This window comes from Lepisosteus platostomus, chromosome 4 (assembly GCF_059453375.1).
Source record: "Lepisosteus platostomus isolate fLepPlt1 chromosome 4, fLepPlt1.hap1, whole genome shotgun sequence".
In the NCBI taxonomy this organism is placed as follows: domain Eukaryota; kingdom Metazoa; phylum Chordata; class Actinopteri; order Semionotiformes; family Lepisosteidae; genus Lepisosteus; species Lepisosteus platostomus.
The window spans coordinates 61,156,014-61,166,829 of record NC_142614.1 but is presented as its reverse complement, the minus strand read 5'-3'; the positions used below and the strand labels follow the sequence as shown (position 1 = coordinate 61,166,829).

Below are 10,816 nucleotides of genomic sequence, written 5' to 3'. Positions count from 1 at the left end.
TATGAAGGACTACATTAAAAAGGTTTAAAATACTGTACATTAACAATTTACTACCCAAACAACCAAAGGTTCGTGGGTATAAATTCAACCGTGAGATTATCAATCACAGACAACAGAGATCATTATCTGTAAACCTGACTCTCTCATTTTATTTTTTACTTGGGCTTCAGCACTCGATGTGTGCACATTTACCGAGTTTACTTCACAGTCATCGCCATTGCCTCACACCGCCCAACCCTAGAAAAGAAAAAAGTAGTCTGCGCCCCGCCTCCATGTAATTCCAACAGGAAAAAAAAACCCAGGATATAGCCTTTGCCAACACGCAGCAGTTCATTCACTTCACTGACTGAACTGTCAGCTAGTCTGTGGAGTAACTTTACCAACAGCCTGTCAACAGCTTCAATACACAGAACAAAGGGACTTACAACAACTTAACAGCCCTCTAATATCAGCCGTAACAGGGATACTAGTTTTAAATATATTCATATAAAATATATTGACTTTTTTTTTTCCTGGAGAGGAAACTTCCTGCAAACATCCATTGGTGACAGGAGTGAGAGTTTTCACTAAATAAGAGGAAAGCGTGTTCCAGGAGTAATATAAGAGTAATCACTACATTTGTAAGAAATATTTTTGTATTAAGTATATTTTTGTCTGTCACAGACAGGCTTCGATTTTAGTTTTAACTATGATGGCGGGATGCTGTCTGTCTGCTGAAGACAGGGAATGTCAAAGGATAAATCAAGAAATTGAACGACAGCTTCGTCGGGACAAAAAGGATGCTCGCAGAGAGCTTAAATTGCTTTTACTCGGTGAGTCGCCTTCCCTTTTCTAGTTACTGGTAGGGTTAATTACTGCTTACAGTAGATAGACACAAGGGAATTTGCTTGCCCCCTGTTCCAATGTCACAGTGATTCAAACATTTTAACATTGAAATAAACCCACAATGAAGCCAACTTGGAAAACATTGAAAATGTAATTTTTGGGGATCTGCTACAGATCCGAAGTCTATGTTACGTTCTGCTGCCAAGAAACCACCCGTTTGTTATGTGTAATGGTTTGGACAGTATGTATTACACACGAGGTGCTTTCCGCCAAAAGATAATTCTCTTAGCACGACTGAACATTTAGATATATACTGTCTAATGTACGCCATTTAATGCAGCAGAACGTGCAAGTTTATTTACTTATCTATAGAAGCTTGGGAATGGAGATGTCTTGTTATATCAAGGAAAAAAACAAACTATCGCTACATAACACAACATTCCATATCACAATGCAGAAAAGATCTAGGTCAAATACTGTATGGACCTCCAGCGCCTCAAAGTACGTAAGACCGATAATTTTTGTAAAACTATTAAAACGGTAAGGTTTTTTTCTATCAACAGGTGTACTGGTCTATGGGTTTAGTCATAACATGAAATGTGGTTTGGATTTGCATTTCCTTGGATTCGAGTCAGTTTCTTTGTTAAGAATAGCCCTTCACTGGAGCCACAGCTCTGCGCTTGAAGAATGTGCTGCTTTCAGTCACATGACAGAGTTTTCTGTTCTGAGGCCAATTTTAAGCTGTACTCCTCTAACTAGACAGGTAGGCTGGGTGTGGTGTTGTTGAACAGCCCGGTTTCATTTGCTTTCATACAGCACGTACTGTATTTGGTGGTTTGTTTGATTTTGCATAGGTTGGGAGCAGTAAAGTACTTTTTTTTTTACCAGATGTACAAGGGCTGAATTCAGACACAGAGGGCACGGGTGACTCATTTGATCTATGTGCAATTTTCTTTGCATAAGGACACAGTCTCCAATAAAGATAATAATTAAACATTTTAATGTAGAAAAATTAAATGACCAAAGTATGAATTAAGTGTTTATGCTCAAATAAAATATAGGACATATTTTATATATCTATTGTCTAATTAAAAGGATGACCAAACCATGTTGCTGTTGTAAAATAAATGGCATCGTACAGTATGTTTTTGTGCTTTGAAGATTTGTGGATTCATCTATATTCATAGAAATGTTTCCAGAAACATAAAGAAATCAGCACTTTATACATGAGAGTAAATTAAGTCATGATGATTAACTATGTCAATATAGATGTTTGACAGGCGAACTATAAAATTACTCCTTCACATCTGTGGAAGGGTTTTTGTTGGAAATCATTATGGGTGTAGGTAGTGGCTGTTTCCATTCATTTAATCATAACCGTGATGTTAACTGCAAATATTTTGGGAGAATAACTTAGAAACAAAAAACACATTATTTGCAGTATGTCAGCCTAGGCATAACTGAGCTATTCAATGTGAAAAGACTTGACCAGGAATAAGTACACCTTTGGCTCAGCTGTTTTCAGAAAAAGTGTGGTATGTTCTGGGAAAATCGGCCTTGGTGTGAGTGTGTGTGTTTGTGTTGTATGTGTGCCCCTGCGATGGACTGGCATACCATCCAGGGTGTAGCCTGCCTTGATTCTTGGCTCAGTAGTTCTCTGGCTCCCCTGTGGCTCTGTATTGGATAAAGTGGTTTAGAAAATGGATGGATAGATTTCATATGATGTGATGTTTAATCTGTTTATTTTTCTCTGTCTGTTTTTTAAGTCTTGTTATCAATAAAATTCAAAGATGCATCTTTTCGGTTCTCTTCCATTTCTAACTCAGTGTGTCAAGATTTAGTTGTCAAATTTTTGTTCAGCTGGCTTAGGAAGTGATCGCTCTGTTAATCACAGGGACCTTCTATTATGCTGACAAATACTCTTTGGCAGATATAATTGTTACAGTAGCAACATAGTCATTAATTCTAGTGATTTGCAGTTTGTGGTGTGTCATATACAAGCTTTAGTTGTGCCCAATATATGACCATGGTGAGGTACAATTACTCATCAGTACTACCAGTACTGCCGGTAGTACCAGTACTACCAGTACTGCCGGTAATATATCAGTATCATTAACTATTTAGAAAGTATTCCCAAACTCGCTTTATTCTAGATCTGCTTCTAGTGTGATCCCTGAAACAGGCAGGGGTAGAAAAACATTGCTAGTGTACTGCAGAAATTGTGCTTTGAGACCCATTATATATATATTTTTACACAGCATGCTTCTGAAAGACTTAAGACAACACAATATGGGAATTTTCTGTTTTGGTTTGCTATTATTTGGATGTGTTAAGATACATCTCTCATTTTTATACAAAGAGAATAAATCAAACCAACAATATGGAGGGGAGTTTATTTATGTTCATGTTTGCTTATGTCACACTGAGTTAAACTGAAGTTAGCTTTTGGCCTAAGTTTTATTCTTTGGGAAGCTGAGCACTCTGTCCACTTTAAAGTAAATATGTTAGATGAGAACTATGATTGCTGTTTGTTCACATGGAATGTGGGTTCTTTGGGGTTTGCTGACAGAATTGAAACTTAAAGGTTATGTTAATGGTTTCAAATCAATAGAGTCTGTTTTCTTTATTTTTTTCCCCATTACTAATCAGTATGGTTACAGGGTTCTCTCAAAGTGATAAACTCCCTCTGTGTTGTGGGTGAGCACATGATGACTAAAAATGTTTGTCAAAATAAGCACAGTATAGGTATTATTTGAAGAAAAGCAAGGCACTGCTTTAGCTCAGAAGATACTGTACTTTTGGAGGAATTGTTGGTTTGTGCATTAGGCTAGGTTTGTGCATTTTGTCTAGGTTTAAATGCTGAGCTGTGTCTGCATGCTGGCTGTACAGGACCAGTACAGGTTCATTCCATGCTGAAAAGTAGAAAGAAAAAACACATCACTTCAGATTTTGAGTTCTTCAGTTACCTTACAGTGTGGAATAAACCCCCACTTGTTCCTTAATGTCTGTGATAGTCTTTTCTTCTCATTAGTGTTATTCACTATGAGTTTTGTCAAAAAGAAAATCCTACCTTTTCTAGGAAGGTGGTATGGTTGTCTGACCACATTTTTTAATCAAGTGCTGGAATGCTATTGGAATTTATGTTTACTAAGTTGACCAGTAATGTTGTAGTCATGGATAAATTGACATTCCTAATGATTGCCTTGATGATATACTGTACAGTACAGTACTTTTATTAACATGCAGTGTTCTACAAGTTGATCAGGATCAATAGCCACTTTTTATGAGGGTTCTTCAGCTAGTTTCCCTTAGCTGGCAAAGAGTGATATTATATCACACTGGATTCAAAATGGATTATTTTGTATTATTGCATAATCAGCATTCATTTTAGTTTTCCCTTGCCCTTAGAATCTGTAGTCCTTAGTATATACTGTACTGTATACTACATCTGCTTAAAATATTTTAATATATCTTATCAGTAATCTATATAAAATAACTTAAAGTACGAAGCATCAACTATTTACAGATTTCAAGTAGAGTGCATTTCTTCCAATATTAAGTGAAATTTAGATTGTTTTGGTTCTGTTGTTGCTGATATAGTGTTATTACAGTATATTGGCACAATTAGACATTGTTCCCCTTAAGATGACATGCGGTTTCTCCTTTGTTATCCGGTTCATGATCCTTGTGAACAAAACTGCCTTGGATTCCTCTGGTTTTTGGGAATCAACCATGAGGGGACTTGTCTTATGTTTTCTGGAAGTTGAAATGTATTATGTTGTAAGATATAGTTTGTTCAACTATGTTTGTACAAACAAACATTAATTTCCTTCCAATCTAACTTTGTCATTTTCCAACCTCTCTGTAGCAGACGTACAATTCATTAGTCAATAGTGACCTGGTCCTTGTCTGGACCACTTTCACTGCTGCCACTCTGTGAGTGTTGAAATATCCTAGCTCGGGGTCACATCGTTCACTAGGGATCATTGGAAAGGGGGGCTCCTAACTTCCCAATGTCTCTGCTTTGTTTTTCTTTGACATCTTGGACTAGTAAGTCATTCTTCAGATGAACTTGACCTTTCGCGTTTCTCACCACTTTGTCTGCTCATCTCATTCTGTTAGGCGATTTTACTTGACGCTCATCATATTGGTTTCTTCTTACCTCCATCGCTGCCCTATTCTTCTCCAACTAGAACAAAAGAGAGGTCATAAAGTAAAGAGACATTTGGCCCATCCAACTGATTTTTGGTTGCTAAGTAGCTTATGACCTAGGGAACTTGTTATTTCTTGGGGATTTCGGGGCATCTGTTTCAATAACACGGCTGCTCACTTTGGTCTAAAAAGAGCTTCCTGATTGCACTAAATGCACTCCCTCTTCATTTTCACATGTGTGCTCAGGTTCTTTTTTTTTTGTTGGTCCTGAAATGGTCATATATAAAGACATCTACCAAATACATTATGATAATCATTTTTCAATAGCATGTTAAAAAGAGAGGACAATCTGTAATCCTTGTAACTTGTGGAGCTCTGATAGACTTGATATAAGTATACCCTTAATGTTAATCTTAGTTTAAATCTAATTAAATCTAAATTTAGATCTAAACTTAAATCTTAAAATCAGTATTTGAAAAATGGCACTTTTAAACACCTCTAACTTTGCATTTTGTTATAATTCCATAGCCTGTTTGAGTCAGGGCAGCATCTTTCCAGATAAATACTGCTTGAGAAATATTGTAGACCAGATTGTTACCACACCTAGGAACATTTTGGTTTACTTGAATATATTTGAGGTTAATAGGCTTTTGTAGATGACTCATCATCTTAATGCTCTAAGTAGGATTCAATTAAATAAAATATTGACATTTTCCAGCATGCAATAACATGTTTGTGCATAATGAATTGGAACAAAATGCACAAAACACTAGAAACCAGAAAGGTAGTCTCTTGGTTTATTAAAAATATATTAATGAATTGCAAATGGTTATAGTGCTCAGCACAAAATGAGTGAGAGAGTATGTTGTCAAATGGAATGGTAAATTGCATCTCAAAGTTAAAAAATGAAAAAATGAAAATGAAAAAAGGAGGACTAGGTCATCAGATAAACTTTGAAAGAGTGCATTCTTTGAAAAATATCTATGTTGGCACAAGAAGGAGAGATTCTCAGTGGATCATATTTCTTGGTGTAGGGCTTTCCTGAACAATCAATTCTCATTTCTGGAGTAGACCAAGGTTTCATTTGAGAAGCCTGTTTTCAGACTCATTTTGCCTTTGGTCATTGTAGGGGAATTCAGTGACTCACAGGTCATGTGACTGTTCAGGATGGCAATGTTTGAACAGCTGATAAGATGTCAGATTATTCTCTGCTATGGAAGAAAGCAGTGTACACAAAGAAATCTAAGATTAATAAATTGTGGAAATATATGGACATACAGTAATGTAAAATTTAAAAGAAACATCTTCTGTCGCTAGTTTACAAGAAGTGTGCAAGTAATTACACATTAATAGTACACACAAAACTATTGTTTTACTTCACAAATGAAATACAATATATAATGTGTTGTTCAGAGCAAATTTAAACAGTTTTGCTTGCCATCAATTTTATGTATCTTATTAATTAAGACTTGAATATCCCCTTTGATATGAATGTGCTGTACAAGTCTAAAGTAGGAAGCTTAATTTTTTTTCTTTTTCTGAAAGATGCTGTGACTTTTTAATTTGTGTATTATATTTTGATTGGTTTGTTAAAAATATCCTGGCTGAGGCTGTCATTATTAGTTTGTTTTGTTATCGATTGATGTGACAAAGTTTATTACAAATGTCAGGTAAAAGACACTTTTTTATCATAATGTCTTTTCATAAAATTGAAGAGAAGGGAGGACCTTATTAGCATAGAGTTTAAAATTGAAAATTGAAAACTGGGTAATTGATCATGAAAATGAAAAGTTGACCGGCATACTTACAGTATGTGATATGAACAAAACCAAAATGAAATGATGCATCTTTCCTGGAAATTAGGAGGACTCCTTACAAGAAGTCTAGATCATTCCACAGAATGATCTTCTTGAAATCTAATTCAATTAGAATATAGGTGAGAAAAGGGAAAGAAATTAGAAAAAAAATTGTATCTGTTCAGACATCTGTGCTTTTGTAAGTGAGGAAATACAAAACTGTCTTTGAGGTGAGTTTTAATTATAAGAATGGTTATTTATCTTTTAGGATGGTTTATATGGACATGTCTATATGTTAACCATTTATATTACTTAAAGAGGGAAGCAAAGTTCAAATTTCTTTTCTATATGGGAGTAATGTCTTGTGGGTGTGATAGAGTAGTAAAGGAAGTGTTTACAGGCATATTCTAATGACCACCACATCCAGATGTTGATTATAAAAATTAAATTAAGAATTTATATACAAAAGAAGAAGTTGTTGTTGTCATCAGCAAAGGAGTGTCATCAGCAAAACCTAAAATGGTAGCTTTAGAAGAAATGCTGGAACAGGTCTTTTTAATCATATTTTGAATCACTACAGATTTTATCCAAAACAGTCGTTTACTGTTTGAGGACAAATGTCTGTGAAGGAATGGGAGAGTTTTAGAAGTAGAATGGAACAGTATTATTGTGGAATTGGTGGGGAATGGATAGCAACATTCAAAACAGATTCTTCAGATTCAGAAGTATAGAAGTGTTTTTGTATGAAATAGCATTCACATAGAAGGGTCAGAAGTGTATTAAGCACTAGAAGCACTTAAGATGTTATCCTACCTATTATTCTTTCAGAAACAAGAGGTGTTAGCCATAAGACTTTAATCTAACTCTCAACAGGGATGGTATACTGTACATGCACTGGAGAATTGCTAATGTCTCATCCATATGAAACGTTGAGAAAACTGAACTAATGAATTATAGACCAATATATTTACAGTAACTTCTAATTCATGTAAGTTAAGAAAACAATTATTAGAACTAAACTGGAGCAACACCTATATAAAAATAGGATCCTAGGTCAGCATTACCCAGCTGATGTGCTGTGGCTCAGAATTGTACTTTCAGACATTAACGGCTGAGCTGTGGAATTTTGGAAAATTTGAAAAAACAGAATATGTATAGATTAAGTTTACTTATTATAAAACACTTTGAGTAACCAAAGTGTTAAACTGCACTTAAGGTGTATATTGTATACATACATGATACAGAGGCCATGCTCTAAAAGTGTTCATGTGAGAATATTGTGTGATTTTTCAACTTTGATGGACGCAAAAAGAACTAAACATCTAAAAGTGGCTGAGCATGAGCTCTGTGTTTCACTTTCATCAGTTTCTGCTGGGATAAAGTGGCTATACATTTCGAGACTGAAATACTGTAAATAAGTATGAGTGTTTTTAACATTCAGAAATAAAATAATGAAAATATAGTGTAGTGTGCTGCAAACTATATTGATCTAAGTGTGCTAAAAACAGAAGCATTTGAGAAATCTGTAAAATAATCAGTCAGGGAATAGTAAGAATGGATTGAATGGAGTTCTTTGAACAACTAACATTTGTAATGGACACTTTGCAGAGCACACTACAGAATATTTTGTATTAAGATTATCGGAAGACTTTTGATACAGTTCCTCATAAAAGGTTAATTCTCAAATTACAGGTAGTAAGCATTTGGGGAAATCTGTTTGTCTGGGTTAATATTTAGCTAACAGAAACCTGTGAGAAAAGCTGATTGCTCAGATTGGGGTGATGTAATTAGTGAGTGCAACAGGGATCTGTACTAGGACCACTGCTCTTCTTTATTCATATCCATAATCTAGGTTCTGGTATTCAGTAGTTAGTAAATTAGTGAATTTTGCAGATCAGTTTAAATCTAGGGGGTGGATTAGCATCTTCATTTTAGATTTAAAACCAGATTTCCTTTGTTTAAAGTTGCTTGTAAATGTTTTCAGTTTTTAGAAATGTTTACAAAACAAAAATGAACACTTGGTGTTATTTTCCAATTTTCTCCAAATGACCTTTCTGAACACATTTACTGTACAAGCTCCTTAAAAAACACATTGAAATTATAGTACCTGCTCTATGGAAGTTAAGTAGACATTTTGTCAGAAGTCTCATACTTTACTGCATGTACTGTAAATGTCTCTGCTGAAAACATTTGTGATGATCAGATGTGGAATTTTTGAATATTTGTCTAGTTGACCTGTAATGACCAGTGATATAGCCTACAAGATTTTGTAACATCACTTTTTTTTTGTGGTCATGACAATGATTATTAGAAATGTAGTAAATCTGTGAAATCTAAAATATTATTTTTAATGCTATTAGTTCCAGTGTAAAGATGGCAAGTTGGTCCAGTGGTTAGCATTGCCGCCTTGCAGCGCCGGGGCCCAGTGTTGAATTCCTGGGTTAAAATTTGTGGGGTTTGTATATTCTTCCCTTTGTTCATGTGGGTTTCCTCTGGTTGCTCTAGTTTCCTCCCACAGTACACAGACCCCCCCAGTTAGAACATGGACGGCTGGTTACTTTCAGTATGATAAGAGAAACACAGGAAGTGCTGAGGTGTAAGTATGATGGTTGTATAATATATCAGTTTCAGTCATCCCTGTCCTCAGTCATGTAGCTTTTAGGAGCCAGTTGGCAAGCAGAGTAATTACTTTATGCTTAGTAACTTGAGACAAGATACCAGACATATTTCTTTAAACCTGTTTTTCCTGTTGTAGGTGGTGTCAAAGATAAGCATTAGACCTTTTTTATCTAGTCTGATTCAGACTGGCAATGCATTTCTTAGATCTGTAGTGATTGGTAATAAGTAGAGCAACTTTTCACGTTCTAAACTTCCTTTATTTCTGTTGCTGTGGGCTGATTTTCATTCTTGACACATTTGTTTTACAAACCCCATTACTTTGTAAGAGAAAGAGACAGAAAATACAGTGTAGATAGTGGAGCCAGCCTTTTTGTATTGTCTAATACTGTCTAATGCTTTCTCTTTTCCAGAGGTCACCTTTACTATGGACTTCTGCATTGCACCCTGCTAGGCCTCTGTATTCAACTCAGTATACCGTATAAGAGAAACCAGTCTGTCATCCAGAAGCAGAAAGGCAGTGTTTGTCAGTGATAACAGCCTTAAAGTCCTTGAGTACTGGCTTGCTGCAGTCTGTGGTTTTAAAAAGATTATTTTGAATTTTAACTATAGACATGGTTTAGAAAGTAACAGTTATTAAAAATAGTTTGAAGTTGCATGCGAGTTCAATTTTTTAATTGAATGTTATTTTTAGTGTCATGTTGGCTGACCAGATTACCTTATTTTAAGTAACTTAATAAGTCTTTTAATTTTTAAACTGATTCTTAATATGTTGTACATATCATGTTTCCACACACACTTAAGGAATGATAGTTTGGAAATGATGTTTAGAAAAGTTAAGCCTTTTGGAATGGCAGTTCAAGGTGGATGGTGTCACCAGTTGAATGTTTGTTGAAATCCATTTAAATCCATTCAGTGTCACATAAAGGCTTGCGAAACTGTTATGACATTTGCATGGATGCTAATTCATTCAAGTTTCTTGCAAACTCCAATTCCTAGGCCATTTAAAATCACAGGAAGAATATCTGAGTATAAAAAAAGATGACTAAGAATAACAGATGGCAAGGAAACTGCTGTTCTTAACTACTGGTCATCATCTTGTTACTCAGTAAAATGTAAATGTTTAGTCTTTTCAGGACCTTTTTATTTGACCACGTCCTTATGCCACTTGATGTTATTTGCACGAGGATAATCTACAATATTGTACCCTAAATGTTTAATTCTGTGAAGTGTTTCATGCTATTATAATTGCAATTTTTGAAGTATAAATACATTTCATTGTCAGGGAGCTTGCTTGGTCAATAATGTTCTATACAGTATACAGTATGTATGTCCCTCTGCTGCAAGATGAGACGTTAAAATTTAGTGTGGAGGGCATGCAAGTTTAAAAAAGGGGACGTGAACATGATACACTTTTATTATACATT

General features: G+C 35.2%; 1 protein-coding gene across 1 annotated transcript in view; it reads left to right on the top strand.

Moving 5' to 3' along the window:
• The first annotated feature begins 316 nt into the window (after nucleotides 1-316).
• The window catches only part of LOC148673555 (guanine nucleotide-binding protein subunit alpha-14-like), a 44,575-nt gene continuing 34,075 nt past the window's right edge, over nucleotides 317-10,816 (top strand). Inside the window, exon 1 of the mRNA XM_088630161.1 lies at nucleotides 317-812. Coding sequence (XP_088486287.1) covers nucleotides 689-812 — 124 coding nt within the window. The 5' untranslated portion in view covers nucleotides 317-688. The remainder of the gene's footprint in view (nucleotides 813-10,816) is intronic.